The 21,599-nt window shown below is 44.9% G+C and overlaps 1 protein-coding gene across 4 annotated transcripts in view; it reads right to left on the reverse strand.

Annotated features, from left to right (window-relative positions):
• LOC124178186 (protein sickie) overlaps positions 1-21,599 on the reverse strand; it is a 176,616-nt gene that overhangs the window by 76,829 nt on the left and 78,188 nt on the right. For 3 of the 4 annotated variants that reach the window (XM_046561407.1, XM_046561406.1, XM_046561409.1), the window contains one exon: positions 16,012-16,181. In XM_046561407.1, the coding sequence (XP_046417363.1) occupies positions 16,012-16,181 (170 nt within the window). Of the gene's footprint in view, positions 1-11,418; positions 11,546-16,011; positions 16,182-21,599 lie in introns of those variants that run through there. The other variant, XM_046561408.1, reaches the window with a different exon arrangement.

Here is a 21,599-nt window from a genome sequence, read left to right on the forward strand (position 1 = left end):
CACACGTGGGGTGAAACGACCGTAGATACCAACGATTCGGATTGCAGCCAGTGTTACTTGATTCACATGTGAATGGAGACGAGGAAGGGGTGAAGGAATGTGGAGGGAAGTCTCAGATTCCTTGTCAGACCGCAAGAAGAAAATACTGACGATCGAGGGTTGGATCAGTGTCTAAAATATCTCAGACCAGCGGGATTAAGCTCTGTTTGTCCCCGATACTACGTCGGAACACCGAAATCTGACTAGATATTAATTCTATTTTCGTAAATTGCATAAATTCCAGCAAACCGTCGAAATCCATCTTCTCGGACACGGTTCATAATCATGCATCCAGACACACGTAGGTTCGTCCACTCTGTCGCGTGTCCCGCATTCGCTTCTCTACGCGAGCCGGACATGATTAACACTCACGAATGGCACGGCACGCGGTTATGTTTACTAAACTATATCGCGTAAAACACGCGTACGCTCGTGTACCCGTTACGTTAAAGGTGACGGCAAAGTGCTGCCTGACGACACTTGACTGTCGTCATGTAATGAGACGGAATTTAGCCGAGCCGCGTAACGATCATTTCGCGAGGAGAACCCGGGATCTCATCTAACTTCGCAAATTCTTAACACATGCCCGAGTGTAACTACGCGAATTACGCCAAGTCGCGATGAGACAACTCAAGTTCAACATTAATCACTTGGGAGCGATCGTTTTATTAGGAACAGTCAGAGAAAAGTGAATTTCCAACAAATTCGGAGTGCTCGTATAACGTACACTCGGAAATCGTCCCGAGTTCAAATATTCATTTTGACAATGAGCAAATACAATGTTTCAAGTAATTCCAGCACATCTCGACACGCGTTTGACATGCTCCGATACAATCAATGTCTACAGCCTATCGGCTTATGCGATTTCTTTTTTCTCTAAGTCTGCAGTGCGAGATGCACCTGCCTGGCACCTGCCGGTGCGACAAAGGAATTTTCAGCGAAGGTAGGTATCTAGAAGCGAAAGAATTCTAAGCTCTCCACAATCGGGTGCGTTGTGATGGTGAGAATTTGAGACGTATATTTTCTTATCTTTTCCCGAAAGAAGGAGAGCGGTAAAACCTCTTTGCCGGCGGTGGAAGTTTCCGATTGGGTGCTTCTTGGCTCTTGTCTCGCTAGAAAAGCGAACGAGACGGTCGACCGCGAAAGGGCGAAGCGAAAAATTATCTCAAAGCAGAGATAGCTCGGATGTTTCTCGTTGAACGGTTGATTTATAACCACGGCTCGGAGTTTTCCACCGTCTCGTCGACTCGACGTCATACTTCACCCTCCGAGGCTTCGGACTATCGCAGATATAATTTGTCGGGAAATTTATCTCGAAATAACATGTCCGCCCGCGTTGAAACACCGCGAGGTAAGGATGCCAAGCATTCCGATCTCCACTATGCGGCTCCGCAACTTTGGTATATTACTCTCGCAGCTATAAGGTGGTAGGTACTCGTACGGAAGCATGTAACAAAACACTTCACTCTCCACATACCGAATGCTCGCAAATTTGCCGTCTCCTTATATCGCATGCCAGGTTCTTCGACCGGTTTTAGTCGATGAAAATCTCGAGAGATAGATAATTATACTCGCAAGCCTACCTTACTGGTTTGATTATCGTACCTTTTTCGTACCACTGCGGTGTGAAATTTCCTTCGAAACACGTTTGAAAACAAATGTCAGAGGACTCGGTGAACCTTTTCTTCCTTATTGAAAAACAATTACAAAATGGGTACGCCATTATGTGATAATAATGAACGCAAGAGTAACTAATTGTAAGAGTAACATCATCGCATGAAAAGTTATGTAAACCGAATAATAATAATGAAACTCTACGCTGCTCCACGTTATGCTCTCACCAAGAAAAACTGTACGCCTTACGTCGGCGGTACGACAGTAGTTAGGGAGAGTTTGGTAACCAATACTGTAATTGCGGTATCTCACCAAAGTACCTACATAGCAAAGCTAAATAGAAAAAACACAGTCCGTCCACTGTACGCGATCGTTCGCTTCAGCTGTGATCGACAACTACCTGAACTGAAGTGTAAACTCTCGTGACGAGTGAAATGTAGTCGTCCCAAACTCGTAAAAAGGAACCCCATAGCTTCCCTGTATTTCGAAATGTTAATTTAGTGGTCGAGTAAACCAGTCATCCCTTCGGTAGACTATTTTCTTTCGGGATTGAAATACGGTTTATGAACCTTGTGCTCCGAATGATCGGGTACTTATGTCAAGAAATACATGCAGTGATTTCCCGATACACGGTGAAATTTTACGGTCAGCGGTTAGGTGCTGCCTGTTCGTTTATTTCGCAATTACGTATAATAGCGTGTACGCTGCGAATAGAAGTATTATGAATCGATTAGGGTTCGTTTGCGATGTAGCCTGGTTAATCGAGTGTGCGATTGATCATTAATGCAAACGGACCCGCGGTTGTTTCAACGCCGAGGAAAGGGAAAGGTAATTTGCAATTTAAAGTTACGATCACTAGACTGTGACGACATGACCATAATACGCCTCCTTTGTCGCGCAATTTGCAGAATCGAGCGAGTTCACAATCTCTACTAATATCGTACCGTGTTCCGCAGCTGCAGCTTCCTGTCACTACAGCTGAGTGTATCGTGGTAATCTCATCTAAAACATCGGCCAAAGTATGTTGACAATACAGGTACACGCGTGGCTCAAACCTAATCTTTGTCAATGTTTCCTCACGGTACACACATGCCTGAAGATTTCACCGTAGACAAAAGCAGCTGCTACGACAAATTTATGACCATGAATTGGATTGTTACTCCGGACTGTCAAATCTAGCTTGAAGGATCGTCTCAGCATTTTAACGAGATAAAAAAAACTTCACGATTAAAGTGTCTTCCATCGTTAGACTGCACTATGAATTCACCAGGAAAGAGGTTATATGAAGAGTTTAAATTCAGGGTGAGTTTCCGGTGAAAACTGATGTATGAAAAGGAAATTTCTATAGATGAAAGCACTTCGATTCTTTCCCCGTAATAATTCGTCTACTCAGCTCTATATATATACATATATATTCCAATCTCTTTGAACCCCCTCGATGTCCATTGCACGTGCGATATCGCGTTATGAAAAAAATCTACCCTTATACAATACGGTGTTATATAGTAGGCGGTGGGGTTTGATGCGTGAAACGATGAAATGAAAGGTGGGAGAAGAAGGAGAAGAGTTTGCGCGCATGCACATAAACATAAAGAAGATAAGAATAGAGTCGATAACGGCGACGGGTGAATTTTGTGCACGCTTCTGAATATCGGGTCACGGTATATGTAATATCACGGGATCATCGTGCAGAGTTTCGGGAGTGGCGGTGAACCCGTGGGATCGAGTTGGCAAATACGATGTCGGAATTCCGCGCGAATGAAGCGGATGTTTAACGTCACAGTATCGCAAATCGATCGTGACGAGGTGAACACCGCACGGCAAATGGTAGCACACACGGTGTATCAAGGTCCATAAACCCGGTCTCCCGGTGCCGTAACTTAAACCTGGTTAAGTTATACACGAGAGGGTAAATATTTAGTCTGAGACGGTATCGCGGGCGGACGATTCTCAAAGGAGAGAGAACCCCCGGCCGAATCGTGGGAGGAGCCGGCGACTAAGTTTAATAGAATTTTCAAGGCGGCGAAACGGCTTTAGCGCGAAATTGGCTTCTGGAGCGGCGACACAGGAGGAACATTGCGTTGCCTATGGATTGCGCGAGATTTCCATCACGCCACGGACTTATTAAATCTTGGAATTGGAGTCTGCACTGCCGGTGCAGCGGGGAACAAAAAGCGGGCAGCACGTGAAATCGGAGGGACGTACAGTTCGGTGGATGAGGGATAGGTATAGGGGGAGGGAGAGACGAAATGCAGTAGACATCAAAGTTCGACTTGGAGGCTGCGTGACTCTGAGTTATACGCTTGGAAGAAATACAACTCGAAGTCAAGTTTGTGCCGAGCAGTTTGTACGGCCCGGCATTGCAGTGATTCAATGCCTTGGCAACGGATAGGCTGCAGACTGGCTCCCCTTCCTCTTCCAGCACCCCGATCGTTGTTCAAAACTTACGATCGTAAGCACAGGTGTAAATTATAGTTAGTCTCTCAGCGTTTTGGGCTCGTAAATCCAAAAGAGTCTCGCGCCTGCACGCGTCGAAATTAGACCCGCGAATTGGACGGCTTACAACAATATCATCTCAAACTCGTTAAAATCTTCATTTATAAGGTTGTTGGTCCGCCTTCGGCAAGTTATGGCTAACAAATACATCGGTAATAATTCACAGCGAAACCGGATACTCGGAGTTCGGTCGGGATGAGCGTAGCTAACACCTCGAAAAGGTCCTAATTCAAGTTGACGCTCGTTATTCAGCCAGACCGGGTACAGACTCAGCCGAGGGTGTCTAACCACCCACCATTTCGTGGGCAGCTCGTGTCAAGTGGCTGCTCCATTCAGTACGTGCATATAATACAAATATTTACATACTTTCAGCTATAAGCACGATATACGTGACGGTATATTACCAGAAGTGACACTTTCAGTCACTTCGCTTTTCAGCCATCAGCCCGCCCGGTAGAACACCTCCTCGTCACTTCTCGACCGGTTTTTAAAGAGCAACTCCCGCAGAAAGCCTGGATCGTATGCACCGAAAAGTCTTTAGAGGCTAGTCCAAGCTGCATCCTTGGTGTTGATCTTTGTCTGGACGGAGTTTCAAAGTTCAATTGACGTTCAACTGTGAAACTACGTTTCGCGGTATCCAATCCATTCTCGTAACGGCAAATTCATACAGTTCATTAATTCACCGATCCGCGTCGTGTGTACTGAAATTGGCAGTGAATTTTTCAACACAGCGTACGATTTCCCGCGAAACCTGGAATTTTCCGAATCTCCAATTAGAATGACCTCCGCTCCGAATACGAAATGCTATATTTTTTGCTCATTAGGTCCATTGTAGGATCGATTACGTATGCCGAAACAAAGAAAGCCATTCGTGTCCAACACGACCTCACTCAGGGTGCCCACCCTGGCGGTCTGATATTCCTCGGTCGGAAATAACCGGCGTGTGCAGATGACGTGTTTTCATCAGCAGCAGGGAACACGGTCCGGTGCTTTCGTACAAATGTGGTGTACAGGCGGAGTCCGCGTCCGTGCCCATGTCCAAGCGGAGGAGCGTTATATAGGTGTGTAGAAAAGTACAAACGACAATTCCACCCGGGATCCAGATGCAGTGAGAATTCCGCGTGTATGCGGCTAGGCGGGGGAAGTTCCAAGGCAGAGCCATTCGTCCATCGGTCCGTTCATCCGTACGGAGTGTGGAGACGAGGAAAGGGGGGGAGGCTGGTAATTAGCCGGGCCCCTCGCGATCTCACATGTGCTGCACGCATTCGCCAACTCCGTTGGGTTGTGACGCGGTTCTGCAATTGGATGACAGTGGCCTCCGTGTGTAATAAATACCCAGGAACATGCGCCTCAGCGGACATACGCATAATCCGCGGAGGGACAGGGTGAAAAAATACACCAATTTGACGGAGTATTGTACGCTTCGGAAGGGCATGGCAGTTACTCGAGGTGCGGGGAGTTTCGACAACGGCATCGTAAACCGGGACTCCACAGAGAGATAATGAATGCGGGAGTGTATTTCTGCCCTTGTCACTTGATAATTCGATTGATCCGGCAAGGGGGATGCTGGGAAACAGCGGCAAGCCGCAGATTGTGGCCGGAAGTTACGTCGCAGGTGTCGGTTTCCCTGTTCGAGCAACGAACTGGAAGAAGCGCGAAGGACGTAAAAGTTGAAAGGATCGTTTTATCCTGCTGACAAAGCTTTCCGTGGCAAGCTCGTTGCGAAAATTGCAGATCGTTGGTATCGCGAAATCGTTGTACCACACCATATAATATATCCGCGCGTCACTGCGACGTGAAAAAAATTGGCAGACTACTTTCAAAATATCATAAGTACACTTACACAATATTTCGACGAAATTACGTGATGAGTATATTATAATGTACGAATCTTAAAATCAACCTGTACTATTCTCCGGCTGAAGCGACATGCATTGGACGCTCGAAACGAGACGGGGGAAGAAGGTACCTCGACTCAACGAAGAGCCGTGGAAGGACGGAAACAAAGCTGGACTTTAGGAATTCCGGAGGTGTGCCCCCCCAAAAAGGCGGGGGCGAGCAAACGCGCATCTGATATCGTAAATATGTCCACGGCGGCGGCACGGCGCTGCAGCGTTTTTTGTTGCTTTTAATTCTGAACCAGCTCGTCGAGCTCGCCTGACTAGCTCGGCTTATACCTTACCTGCCCAACCGGCACCATACCTCAATGTATGTTCATACGCGGCGTATGCAAGTATACACAAATGCTTCGATATGTGTTAGAGCCGTACACGAGCCTTCGCTGAGAGCGTGGCAAATCTTTCGGCTCCGTTCACGCCGCACAGACGCTCCGACATTTTTTTGTAAGTGCAAGCAGAACGGCAGGAAATTTCAATGCTTCATAATGCTTCATAAGTTCGTTCTTCCCGAATTACGTGAATTAATATACCTTGCAGAATAATCCTTGAAATAACGATTTTTCAACATTCAGAAGCTTCAATTTTACAAGTAGTAACGCATTCACTTTAACACGACTATCGGCATGACATGTTTTTAATTCGAATTCCTCTTTTTCTAGTTCAGCAAGTCGAGCGTTAATCATTCCTGATCACCTGGTAATGAACATTGTTTGAAAATGAAAATAGCACACTTGTCATTGCTATCTCCAAGTAATTATTATACAGGATGTCATGGGTCTTCCCCCCAACCAAGTCGACAATATATTTCCCTTGCAGAAAAAGAAGACAAATTTGACAGCGTAAATTTGTGACTTCTGTTGTATATACAATATATAGCATGTATAGCGAACTACATTTGTGAAAAATGCCTGTTATTAAAAAGCGAATGAAATATGTATGACGCGTTTTGGAAACGACAGGCTAGATCAGCAACGTGGAAACAAACTACAGCGTGTAAAATGTCATGCCTCATCGCTGCTTTTGAGCATTCCCACGCACACGGACATATTAGATCCCAATAGCACACCTAATGTCAAGCGATTAAATTAAACCCAAGTTCCAAAATAGCTGTGATTTCATTTCGACACTGTGTAATATGTTGCGTCGGATGTGAAATTCGCCGTAGAACAGTCAAAGTATAATATAATAACGCAAGATTAATTCTAAACGTTGGACCAGACCAGCACAGCATTCGAAGTTGAACGATCCGAGTGACTGAATTTATTGTTTACTCGCTCTCGCGATGGTTCGTCATGTGTAAAATGTTCAACACCTGTAACGCGATGCGATCGTAAGCGAAGCTACGTTAAAACTACATACAATCCTCGTTTCACGGGCTCGTGAGCACCTCTGGCCATTTACGATAAATTTTACTCTCAATGTTTCGTTCAAAATAAGAATCAACTCCTGCGGGGGATAGCTGGTGTTGGTTTCTCGTGATTTACCCAGCGTCAAAAGCTTATTATAGATAAGTATAACTACGCGTGGTGCATAGTATATTCAGGCGGATGATCGATCTCCCGAGTACCTACCTATCAGTAACGAACGGACACGAAACTGAGCCTGTATGGTGCATTATCCGAGAATGCCGTAGTCTCACTCTCTGTCTTCTTGCTGCGGAAGGAAAGGTGGCTCTCTACCCCTTCTAAATATATACCCTGCACTCCGAGAGTGCAGCTCAGCGCACTTTACGGCGTTCCTTGGTTAGGCAGACGGACAGACGGTTTGAGCGCTGGCCCGAGGGTATGACACGCAATTACCCCTAATTGCCGGAATGAATTACGGACGCGAACCTATCCGTCTACGTGCACGGAGCACATACTGGGCGAGTTAAAGGTACAACTATAGCTGGGCGTAACTATGCAATGTTCAGCCGCGATATGTACACGCCACGTCGCATATTCCGAATCCAGAGAATCCACACCCACCCGCCTCGACTACGTTAGGCCCGGCATGCACTTCGAACAGATCCCTACCGCTACACCTGGTTAAACCGTAATGATTAACCGGGTTGGTTCAATTATAACTGCAAACGTAACACGGCTGTACGAACTTGGAACATAACGTAACGCAACGTGCTCGTAACAAGGATAAATGGTCTGTAAAATAGATAATATTGTTCGAATGAATGGAACGGATTAGGGTGAGTTTGAGTAAGCGAAGACGGTCAAAAGAATTTTATAAATGAGCTAACACGCAGGTTGAGTCGCGTTTTAATATCACGAGACAATGCATAATCTGTGCGTTCCGCATTTGTCGAAGATCAACCAGTACCAATCACTTCGACAAATACTTCCTAGCACGTGAGATGCTGCTGCGACCGAACAGCCATGCATCCCCCAAATAGCTTGTAACATGTGTCAGGCGTGAGGCCGCATGAAGGGATTGTAAACAGACGAAAAGCCCCGGAGCAAAACCGAAATCTCGAGACGAACGAAGCGGAATAGGCGGACACAAAGCAGCTGCCGTAGACGAATATCGAGAAGGGAGAAACGAATTGACAACGGGGTGGCAAGAGGAGTTCGCGTTCCTGAATTTCAGTGTGTTGTCGATTTCTACAGGCCTGTGAGGGATACGTAAGTACACGGATTCGCCGGCGAGTGGTAGATTTCGATTTTGTCACCCTCTCAGCTGCGGGGTTCGAAGCCCTCCCCACGCTAAGAGAATGAGTTATGAACGCTCGCGCGTTTAAATAATATTAATAGCACTTCCTCCGGAATGGATTTCTTTCGTCGAAACGTAATTAAAATCCGGCTGCAAGACCCAGGGAGAAGAAAGAGAAGCCGAGGGCGTTGCCTCTTTGTCGGGAATCGGTATCAAAATTATACCGGATACAATAAGTGACTAATTGCTTGTGTCAACCCGTGTTGAAAAATTAGTGAATATCAGGCAGCAGTTTGTCATTCATTGTCAGTCGTATTGCCACAACGGTCATTAAGCGCGTGGGCTAAATTCAAATACAGAAGCTCGAATCTTTAATCGAAACGGATGAAATAATGATTTGGATGAAGCGTATTGCGGTTCATGCCTATTAATCTTTTCTTCCGATTGTTTCCACATTCCAACTTCCACGAAATAAGACAACGAATACAGTACTTGTGTTATGTTTGATATTAACACGAGGTAAAACAGCTGACACAGAAAGCTGGTTTATGATCTTATCCCTAGTGTGAAAAACGATCAGATCCAATTGGCCTCTACAGAATGAGATTCTCCAATCTGCAGAGCGGCGAATTATTGCGTCAACTACAAGTCGCCTGCGGCAAACTCTGAATCTATGACTAAAATCCAATCGAAATTTGTACGAGTGTAGCCTGCACTGGTTTTAGTAATAATCCTCAGCTGTACATACGTTTAAATTGCTTTAAAAACTGCAGGTTCAATCTCCGTAGAAAGAAATAAATTAATTAGTTTCGGTAAATTTCAAAAATATGAAAAAACAAATTAAAAATTGGGACATGAAACTATTGATATGATCGATTACGCAGCAGGCGAGAAACGGGACTTGTAATGAACCACTCTGGCTAGTCGACGATACAATTACTGTGAAATTACGCACGTACGGTGTTATATATTATATATACTGCTATACGCACGATACACCGTTAGGTGCATACGTATCACGTATGTACAAAAGCCTTGGCTATATACCCAGTATTTATATGTATATAGGAATACATATACGCATACGAAGGCACAGAAGTCGAGAAATCTATTTCTGTGGTCATTCAAATCCAAAACATTGAGTCACTTGCGATGTCTTTGAACTCGTTTGCTAAATAAAGATATTTGAACGTGATAAAAACCGTATACCGCGTAATAATAAATATATACGCACTGTAGACATATACGAGTTATACTAACTCGTTGCGCAGCACCGGCGTAGAGGAGGAACGTCGATGGAGAGAACCGGGAGAAGAAAGGATTTATTATTATCGACAAACCGCAGTCGCACGTCCGAGAACCAAAGGGATACAGAGAAGAATGAAGAATCGGAGAAAGTGCAACGGTCAGCTCCACGTGCTTTCAACGAGTCCCCGTCGCGTCTTTGATTTCGGCTTTTCTCCCATTGCGCGTCTTCGATTGCAATGAATTCTTCACGTGTTTCGCCGATTTGCATGCCAATTAACATTTCGTCGTGAAAAATGATTCTTCTCCTCTGATTCGAAATTCGTCAAGTGTTTCTCGTTTTTTCGTGCAATCCAGACAACTCGACGAGGCGACTGGGACAAAGAGAATGCGCACTGCATCTCGTTAGTGCAACCTATTGTGTAAGCACTGGGTTATAAAGACGATACGAAAGAACAAACGTCCCTTGCATGACCAGACTTGTAACGCGTTCACATCTTCTATACGCTTTATTTCATTTCATTTCATTTCGTTTCGTTTCGTTTCGTTTCCTTCCCTTCTTTCATTCCTTATTTCACGTTTTGCTCATCCCTGCAACATTCTTACCTGCCGGTAGTATAATACGTGGCCCGACGCAGCGTCGCTGCAGGAACAGGGGGAACCCCCTTTTATATTTCCAACGTCTCCTCAAGGCGCATAACGTAGTGTACCTGTGTAATGCATTCGTGTTCGAAGGAGGGCCGGTCCGCCTACGCTTCTCGGCTGGTGACCGTCGATATTTAGCATTTCTGATCATTCGAACGTTGCTCGGTAAATGTGGAAGTCGAAGAATCGGACGTAAGCTTAATTTTCGGCGAAACCATTGCGGCACCAATTCGCGTCGATTATCCTCCGTATGTTATCGATATCGTTTAATCCTGCCCGATTCGCGCGCCGTGCAGATTTCCGATCGGTGGAAATATGTGTGCGAGCGAGTCGATTCGTCGCGACAGCAACAACGTCGAGGTTTGAAATCGGTTCGAAGAAACGGGCTTGCGTGTCCCACCGGTTTATTTTAAAATCATAGAAGGCAAAAGGTGTTAAAAGACACCACGTGCTAACCGGTCTCTGCAGAGGGCTCGACTCTCGGATCTGGTTTTCAATTTTTTCAATCTTAATATAGATCGCGAGTGCCCTGCGCGACGGCTCGTGAAACAAATGAGAATCGCCCAGCGAATATCCGAGCGAACGATCACTGCCGAGTTTCGATATGCACGCTACCTAGTAGCTCGTGTAATAATTTGTAAAGCCCGCCTTTGTTGCTGCGCTACGATCGCGATATTATTTGCACCGGCTGTTGAGATAGGTCTGCAAATGCAGAAATAACAGATCGAAGCGCAAGTAACGCCGAGAATTTATGGTTAAGCGGATGTGTTCGAAGTCCCATAGGCAGTAGTAGTATTTTACATATTACACGTATATGTAGTGACAGTGGGGAAAATACCTGTGAGCCTCAGGTGAGTTCGGCAAACTGCGCGCTTTTCTGCTGCTGCTACTGTTGCTGTTGCTATTTCCCATATTTACGTTAGGTTAATTTATTTATCACTGATAAGGAAGACGTGGACTCGGTTCTTATCACTTTCTTTAAAATCCCGAGAGTAGTAATTTTATTATACACGTAATTTAAATAATTCTTTGACAGCTAATACTAATGATTATGTGTGTTTCATAATATTTATGTATAAATTTATATATCACCAGAAATCGGTATTTGTTACAGCCTAACTCGCACAGCTGTATTCGGATATGTTACGATCACCATCGTAGTACGGTAAACAATTTTCGCGGACAAATACCGGATCACGCATCTTCGAGAATTTGAAAACTAACGAAACTAAAGCAACTGGTACAAAACTTCCGCATCCCCTCGCTACATTTCAATTTCGCTTGTGAATTTTTATGCTTCACCCGACGACCGGTGAGAGCAGTAAAAATCGTAAATCATATTCCGACCGGCACGGACATTTACCGTGGCCTAAAACCGAGGACGAAACCTTTTTATGCTTACTAAATTTGACAGCATGTGTCAAGCACAATCTGTCTGGAGGTTGGAATAAATTCACCCCCGTATGAATACAACGTGTCCAAAGTAAGATCCTTCGTCGACGCGTCGATAACGCATCGTCATCGATAAATAAAACACCGAAATCCGTTGCAGTTTGTACAATCAATTACCGTCGCATTCGTATAAACATAACGCAAGGAAAATTAGAAAAGAAAAACTAAAAAAAAAAAGAGAAAAACTTTCGCGGCCGATTCAACCCGAACCAAACATCACAAAGAACCACATAAAATATTAAAAAAAAAAAGTCCCGGTGCAACAGTATCGTTGACTCGAAAACCGCACCGCTCACATGCGCCTGTCAAACGCCGAGCGCAGGTTCAACGGAGCCCATGGCGTGGCCATGGTGTAGGCATCGTTGATGGTCTGTTTGAAACTGAAGGCAGGAGCCGATTCCCATAGCCACATGGCCTTTCTCTCTCTCTCGTCTCCGCAGCCTCCCCTCCGACCCTTCGTCGAGCGCATGGCCAATCGCGTCGCCGCTTTCCCCTGGGGCGGACGAATGGGTAACGAGGATGAAACCGAGTGGCTCGAATCGCACCCCTACCCGGTTCTCCAAAGATTTTTACTTTAACGCTCACGATGCATTGTTGCGCGCCCCACGACTCGCCGCCTCCTCCGCTATGTACAGTTGCCGATGGATCCAGCAGCCACGTTCGAACTGCCTATCGTCATCTCTTCGTACCTGAAGCCCCGCGGTGTATGTGTTCCAGGTGTCGGAGCGTATTCGCGCAGCCATCCACGTCTGATGATTGCGTTTGCTGGGTGTTGTGTGACTCCTCGTATCCTCCTCGTATCCTCCTCGTATGTACATCGGCTCGCATTGAAAGCATCGCCGACGAACGTATTGTAATGGGTGGTGGCTCCTACGATCGCAGGTATGAGGTACATTGCACGCAGCATGGCCTCGGCACAGCCGCGCGTGGCATAATGGTACATTGTTGAAATGGTAAGAGACCTCCGAAGGCTTCACAAAGGGTTCTCGGTATTAATATGCTCTCGGTGTCCAGGGTATTAAAATGAGTACACGAGCCGGCATCCACATTGGGATGGGATTTTAATCACCTCCGTGAAGAAGCCGGAGTTTCTCACGTTCGTGGGAGTGTTGAGTTATCTGACATTTCCGCCGATTTTCCAATAACGACTAACTACTGCTCGACAATATCATCTTTCAGTCCGTTGGGCGGAGCGAATTTGTTAAATGTGAGTTTCGAAAAATAGGACAATTTTTTAAATCTAAAATCGAGTTGCCGAATCGATTGTCCAAGGCACCTGAGCAAACCGATTGTCCCTTGAAAAAATATGCACGCGATACAAGAGACTCTTATAACGCGCTCGACGTTGGAGAAAAAGAATAATGAACATTGTGCGTGATATATGATAAGAAATTGTGTAACGGTCATTATTCAACATGCCAAACGAGATTACAACTTCGTTTCCGAAGGCAATCCCGCACAATTACATTAATAAATGAGTACACGCGGTGAAACGATTATCGTGCTGTATACGAGAACTGTGATCGCAATCGGGAGCAACGATTTATCTTCTTTTAGCCGACCCACATTGTAACTCGATCCTTTGAAATGATCATCGTAGATTAATGTTGCATACCGAGTACGAATAAGTGCGAACGTTTAATACATTGGCAAAACAGAACTAGGAAACAGTGTATTAACAATAAAATACGAAGTAGAAAGTCAGGTAAAACAGTACAAGGAGTAAAAAGCACTAGAAACAAGTATTGTGGCCTGATTAAAAATTCTGCAAGACTCATTCTTCAACTGCCAAACAAGATTACAGCTTCATTTCCTAAGGGGGAGAACCGCACAATTACAGACACACATTTCCAACTCAGAACTCCAGAACCCCGAGAGCAAGTGCTCCTCCTCAACGATCCTGTTTTGCACTGCGGGAACGAGGCACCAGCACAGAACACTTCTCTCTTAACCGTCACCCTGGCAGTTGCTATTAAGAATTAACTGCGCCCGGAGTAATTAAAATATTTCAAGTCTCGGCCCCAAGTCGCCAGGCTGCCTTGCGAGCTGCGCGGCGCAGAATACACGTGACCCATAGCCTCTGGATAATTTTTCTTCTACTTTCTTGTTAATTAAGACAAAAATGCTGCCGGGAATAAGTGACAGACTCCATCTTCGTTTTCGAGCATAACGGAGAAAATCATTCGTTAATGTATTAGATATCGCGTGGAAAAAGACGGAAGGACATGCAGCTTAGCGACGTTTCTTTTCGAGAAAGTAATTATTTTGCGACTGCTAAATTTAATTACAGCGTTTCGATTCCTACAGCGAGAACGTTGCGGTTATGCAAATGTACTTGTAACTCTGTACAGTACCTACTAACAGATATAAATAACTAGATAAGCATCCGTTGGTACAGAACTTCCCCGCAAAGTTTGAACAGAGTCGTTATCTCCTCTGATCATTGTTGACAGTGCATATTGTTTTGCGAAATACGGTTCTCCACTGTACAATGAACCCGCAGACTTGCCTTGTAATAGCCTAAGGCAGGTAGAAATGGGTATATTTCGTTTGAATGAATGGGTTGATGTGTTATATGCGCTCGTATTCTATCTACTTGAACAGCTATGTAATACGTACGGTGCACAAACATACATATGTATGGTACACCAATATACGTGTACGCATACACAAATGTGGATAACACTGGACCTGAGTAGAATACGGTGCTGCTGAGAATCTTGATGCAAGTAACCAGATATCCGCCGCATTTCGGTGCACTTAGGCTATCTTACCCCAGTATCTAGACGGGATGCTTTAGTGCTCAGACCTCGTTGAGTCTCAAGAATCGTATACCCCTTTCTTGCTGCCCGCGCTTGCCTGGATATTCGAACTACCAACTTTAACGCTCACGGTTTTCTTTTTACGAACGGTTTTATTACTTCTTGAATCTCCGTTACGTGAAAGAATAATTAACTGAGTTTCGTCGTCAGTTCGACTGCAGAGGGGCGATTCGAAAATAATGTAAATTATTTGTTCTACTCCGAACGAATCGAGCCTCCAAACAAATCGTTCAGCTATAACTATCTTCCGTTTTACGGACGCTGCGACTCGTATAACTTTTGTTTATCCAGTGTCTATTTTTTCTAATCATCATTTCCTAACAGGCGTTGTTGGGATGTATAGATTCGCTCAATTCATTTCGAGCTTAGCCCTGAACAATTCGTAATCGATACCATTTATGGCAATAGGAAATTTTGCAACATGAATTTTGATGGCTCATTGTAGACACACTTTATGTGAGTTTCTATTAGTTAAAACCATATATGTAATGCTCGTTAAAACCGCAAGTGGGAGGTTCATCGGTGGCAATTTTTTGTATTTCTTTGTGCCGCTGTGAACGGTTTTACTGACATTCGACATTTCGTTATTCTTATCTACGTAGAGTAAATTCGAACTACTCTTCTGCACGTCTCGAAGTTGTCGATGTTACCAACCGATGAAACGACGCGGCAAACGGCCGACAACGTCACCGACGGATGCCAAGTCACTGAGGGTCGGTAGCTTACCGGCCGATAAAACACCGTCGGTAGTCGTATTAACGAAAGTGCGTCACCCGAGACGACGAATTTTTTTTTACCAATCCAACGTATCGCTGCAGATTCCACCAAGTCAATACTGGCAGGTAATACAAATTTGGATTCTTCGTTTAGCAAGAAGTTGAACTCAAAAGCTAGACCAATTTGAAAATTGAAAAATTTTGAAAATGATGAATCTGAGAGGACATAAAAAATAAACACATTTGGTCCGTTTTCCTCCAAGTCAAGAACACAGGAAAGTTGAGCTTTGTGCGAGTTCCGAAGAAACTCAGCGCGTGGCTTTGAAACTGTTTTCCAAGTAAATCATAGGGATTCCAGGAGCGAGTAATTGTTACAGTTGTAATTAGTAGTCATGAAGGTGGTTCGGGAAACAGCTTGAAGTGAACAAAAGCATGACTCACCGAGGCATGTCTTGAAGTTGTTTGGCCCGTTGCTTGTGTCGCGACAAGGCGAAGAGAAGGGCCAGGACGGGGCGTAGGGTGGACCCGGAGGCAAGCTCACCGGGATTCACCGCCCCAACGTCTGCACCGAGTGCGCGAAGCGCCCCGACGCACAAGCTCACGTTCTCCACCTACGCATGAAATATTAAAGTAACGCATTAGTGTCATCTTGGAGGGAACAAAGAATTTTTTTCACTTACAATTTTCCTTCCATCGGCTTAAGCTAACGTACGCATACATGTAATTTTAATGCGATGCCTGCATGAAATAACTCGAACAAACAGTCAGCGTAATCAGATTCCCGTTAAAATTGCAAATTAACGATGCAAAAGGTTATAGAGTAATGACTGATAAAATTATATCTTCGCTGGATTAGTAGTTTGACTTCTGTTTCCGCACAATAACTTTATTTTATGTCTGCAGGAATTACGTAACGGAATCCGTAATAACCGTAACTATCTATCTATTTTCATATACCTATAATGTTAATCTTACGGCAGCAACAAGCTAACTCTATACACGTGTCGCAAAACTTTTTGTTACCTTCGATTTTTACGTGTCGAAAAGTATCCGTGCAGAACTTGTTGAATAGTTGACAACCGGTTTCGGGTAAAACAACAAAAAAAAAACTATTATACCTAATGATATCTTTTCAAATTGACAAACCAGGCATGATTGAGGTGTCTAAACAAGAAATCATATGAAAATTCGCATCATACAGAAACGTAGCCTTTCGAAACACGCAAAACCTGATTGAATTAATCCAATTATAAAATATTATATACCAAGACATAGAAAAGAATACATTATACACAACAAGTATTGGAGTGTTGTAGATTTCACTCATTCAATTTTTCATGCATATGTTCGCGTTATTGTATCGTGTAATTTACGAAAAATGCACCATATTCACCGGCTATAGCGTAATAGATTATTTTCACAAAAGGAGTATTCCTTCCACGGTAAATTAAACGAATATAATGGTGGTTCACATCTGAGCTCATAATCAATACCAAACTGTGAATTCATTGCTGACAATGAGTCTCATACTGTCACTGGTACGGACCATAAAACTGAAATATATTGGGTTTGCCAACGAACGAAAGAAGATGAAATAATCTCTTCTCTATCCGTTATTCTCATCTCACGCAAATTTCTCACCATCACCGTGTGGTGTGTCCTTGTATACCGGTACTGCAATGTCGCTTTCCTGACTCCGGAATATGCACCCAACTCTGTGTCAACCAGCTGCAATTAGCCCTTTGCAACCAGGCCTCCACGTGTGTACTCCACGAAACGTGACCGCACGTTGACCATAGAGCATGGTGTACGGTCTACCTCCCATACCTACTAGGTATACCTACCGTATATCTGAATACTCAAGTATGTATACCTAGGGTATAACAAAGTACGTGTAATTATACACACACGCGCGTCTATATACACGTGGTTTTATTTGAACCTACATAGTGTAGCTCCACATACTCCGAGTAAATGCCAGTGGGTACATAGGTGGGTTTGGCATGTAGGTATATGACCCTACCCTACCTTCATAAGCGTTGTTCTTTTGTTTCTATTGTTCTTAGTTTTAGCTTCAGCCTGGCGGCTTACGTTAGACGGAAAGCAAGCCGTGCCGCGTGCAGAGAACCCTGTTGATGGTGAGTCACCAAACAATACTTGCAAAAGCTGTTTTCAACGTTGACCACCAGCCACGGTACCCCGACTACACACAATCAGTCCTCAACGCTTCGCGACTTGCTCCAGGTCTCCGAATCGCCGAGAAGCTGAGAATGACCAAGCGTGCTTATAGTATTCAATCCAGAGTGATTTCTGTGAAGATCGTCGAGTCAGCTGACAAGTCAGTATCAGGCTGCAGGTACAGCCGCTGACATAATCTCGTTCTTTCTCCTCCTCGCGCTCTGATTACGAGTGACAATTGATGTCGCGCGAGAGGCGATCGTGTAAAAGGAGAGCAAGCAAGGTCACAAGGCTCGAGTGCAGCTTCCAGGTAAACTGGATCTGAAATAGATCGCTCTTACCTTCGAACGAAGGTAGACTCGAAGTGGATAGAGGGGGAGAGGGGGAGAGGGAGAGCGAGAGGGAGAGGGAGGCTGCAGCGACGGAGCATGCACTTGCACATATAGTCGGTATCCGTATGCATGGGTATCTAGACTTTGGTACACTGCAAGCTCTCCTCACAGATTCGTGACGCAAGGAAAGGGGTTCGGGGTTCCTGTCCCTATCCCGGATTCTCGGCCCCCGTATCTCCGCAGTGCACTTTCATCCGAAATTCATCTGTTTGATGCACTTGCGGGCAGGGGAATTCGCCGGTTCGATGCTCGCCTGCAAGTTCAGCCTGATCCTTCTTTCTCGTATTGGCTTCAGTGCTACAATAGCTGCACCACCTACGCTTCGTACTCGAAGGGATGCTTTCCGGTGACCAGGCAGGAGTGAATAACCCAAGGGGATTGAGCATTTATTTTCGTTTGATAACCGCAATTTTATGCGTGACTGTAACTTGCCAATACTTTTCCCCGCACCTGAAGCGCTGGGAATGATAGTTGCTGAGTGACAGAATGCTATAAAAGCTGCATCGCTTTAATTAGTCCCCATAATTATTATCTTCTCTACGGTAATAAACTCTGCTGCAACACGCTGATGCAGTAGACATAATGAATTACTGCTGACCTAACCATCATTCTTCGCCGTGTGAAAGGAACGTGGGAGGAAACGACACAGATGCAAAAAAAAAAACACATTCCCAATATACAGTAATATTCATTAATGCTTTAACCTTCCGACTAACTTGTTTTCGGTCCGAAACAAAATGCGACTTCGATTCTATACGAATTTCGTGACAACGACTGGCGATGCACGGGCAGGCAACGTAAGAGAATGGGAACCATTGTCACAAAATTCGTATAAAATTGAACTTGCATCTTGCTTCGAACCGAAAATAAGTTAACTGAATCCGGAGGCATTAATGAACATCGCTGCACACCTACGTAGAGGATGGAAAAAGTGATGTAAGATATTTGTTCAATAAATTTCAATTTCAAATGAAATATTATTAGAACCTTATGTATCAACAGTTTTTATGATTGACTGTGTACAGGTACGTTAATACAGGACCAAGACACCGTTCCAGTGTGGAATCATGTATCTTTCGCAACCTGGCATTGAAATTTCTGACTAAAAAGGTATATTCCGACAGGATACCAAGGGAATGGTACCCTTATACCCTCTAAACTAAACCACTCCCTTGGCAGTAGGGACGGAATCTCGTTGTCGGTCAACGTTGGACTCCTACCTAGAGAGTGCATGACTAAGGCCAGATTGTACGTAGGAAGAGTGGGTCCGAATCTACGAGACACCAGGGAATATCAAACAAGGATGCGCCCGAGCAGATAAACCACCTAGAGAAACGTATCCCGTCTCGGTGCGGAGAGACGAGAGAGGAAATGCAGCATCCTTACGCAACCTATTATTTCTCTCTCTCTCTGTCCTCCAGCGACGTAAGCTACCAACTGCGTTTTGTCTTTATAACGTACACTCTTACCAGCGTACATAAAAGCAAGCGAGCGGAGGGCAACTCGATTATTTTTTTTTTTTCTTTACATTTCATCTTAGTTCTTTTTCCTTTTTCGTTGTTGTTGTTGTCGTTGTTGTTGTTTATTTTTATCGCGGAGGCGCTGAACGCGAAGCGCTACCATAAGAGGACATCTCCGCGACTCGTCGCGGAGAAGGAGAGTCGTCTTCGGGGACCGCGAGAGGAGGAATCACAATCGGAGAATAAGAGGCACGAGTGTAGGCATCGGCAGGTCGCCGGGTTCCATTGCAGTATCCCGGCGAGTTACATCTTCTTGCGGACCCGTGGGACCGGTGTTGTCCTCTTCTCCCCTGCAGCGGGAGAGCAAGGATAAGGATACAGGGACAGAGAGTTCCGCGACCGCGGCGGCGAAGAAAGTGATCATTGGATGATCGGTGCCCCCCGCGTCTCCGGAACGAGGCATGCGTTAAAAAAACTCACACGCTTTGCCTTTACGGAGATTTCAGACGCGTGACAAAAATTATTATCTGCAGAAACTGTCCTGCGGCTCCTTTCTCTGGTGCAAATACCTGTAATGCCAGCTCCGGCTCGGGGTGCAGACGCCGACTCTTAACTCGCTCGGGTCGAGCCGAGAGATCCAGTGCAAACAGCGAGGCGTCTATTCGCCTCGGACACCTCGACCATTCCACCCAGGGATCAGTATTTTCTCAGAGGAACGTAGGTACTGCAGTGTCAATAACGCAGGTAGGTATGCTCTTCGTCCCGGATGAAATACTTCCTGTTCCAGTCCTTTCCCATATCGTATTTCAACGGAAACGAGTGCATCGTTAATGTTGTGGTTTGTGGATTTTCCCAACCCCACCAACCCTCGGACCTGTTTTCTAAAATTTATACTTGAGTAGAAAATTCCCTAAAGAAATCTCAATCGACTTATTCTTGTCTCGGGCAACTTGGCTTAGGCCGAATGTACAAGACGGGTTAGGAAGACGCAGACAACGATCAACAACTTGTTCAACGTTCTCTCTCTACGGAAAACGAATCAATTCTTGTAACCTGATCAAGTTATTCCTTCCCACCGGTGGATGCCGGTTCGGTACATGCCATATGAAAGCAGGGAGACAGTCAACGGACAAAAAGAAGAAAAATCACCCCCACTCGTGGCTGCGGAGTGCGGCTTTTGAAGAAGGAAGAGAGGGCAATAATTACCGCGCGCTCGGAATATATACGGGCGATGGAATTTCTTTGAAATCGGGCACCTACATATTTATGGGCGACGTGTACAGAGTTTTCTCTCCTGAGTTTGTGTTCTCGATAAGGTAATTCACGTACCTCTGCCGTCCGGTTTAATTGTCGTATAAAACACCGACGAACTCCCCCCTCCTCCCTTTCCCCGTCTCGTTCTCTCCCTCTCATTCTGCAGCATCGATTAATTAACTTGCTTTTGCGACACGAACTCTCGCAAGGCGATAAGGAGGATCGTGAAGCACGAAAAATTATGCAATTCTCACAGCTTTTCGCATTTTTCTTTTTCTTTTTGTATAACGTTTTCTACTCACTCTTTCTCTTTTTCTCTACTTCTGTTTACGAGCTGGTCCAACGGGGATATTAGCCTGAATTTTTTGCACATTTATTTCTCAAGTCATAAAATAATTACACCTTTTTTCACACGCGATATACGATCAGCGAGATCCGCGCGTCTACGATACCTACTCAGATTTCGCTGCGTCATTCTACGCAGCGACGACAGCGTTACAGATTAGAAATAGTCGTACACAAGACCCGGACTTTATGGGACCGACCCGATCCCCTCCCACTCTCGAATCGCGTTACTCGTAGCTGAAAAAGAGTTATTGTATAAAATAACGCGGGGAGCGGATTGCTTCCCAGGTCACGAACCGGGAAAATATGTAATGCTTCGAATAAAATCTCTGCCGAAAACATCCGAGGTTTGAAAACTTCATCGTTATTCAAGGTACGGTCGAAATGCGTAACGGGATCC

The sequence above is a fragment of the Neodiprion fabricii genome, chromosome 3 (assembly GCF_021155785.1).
Source record: "Neodiprion fabricii isolate iyNeoFabr1 chromosome 3, iyNeoFabr1.1, whole genome shotgun sequence".
NCBI lineage: Eukaryota > Metazoa > Arthropoda > Insecta > Hymenoptera > Diprionidae > Neodiprion > Neodiprion fabricii.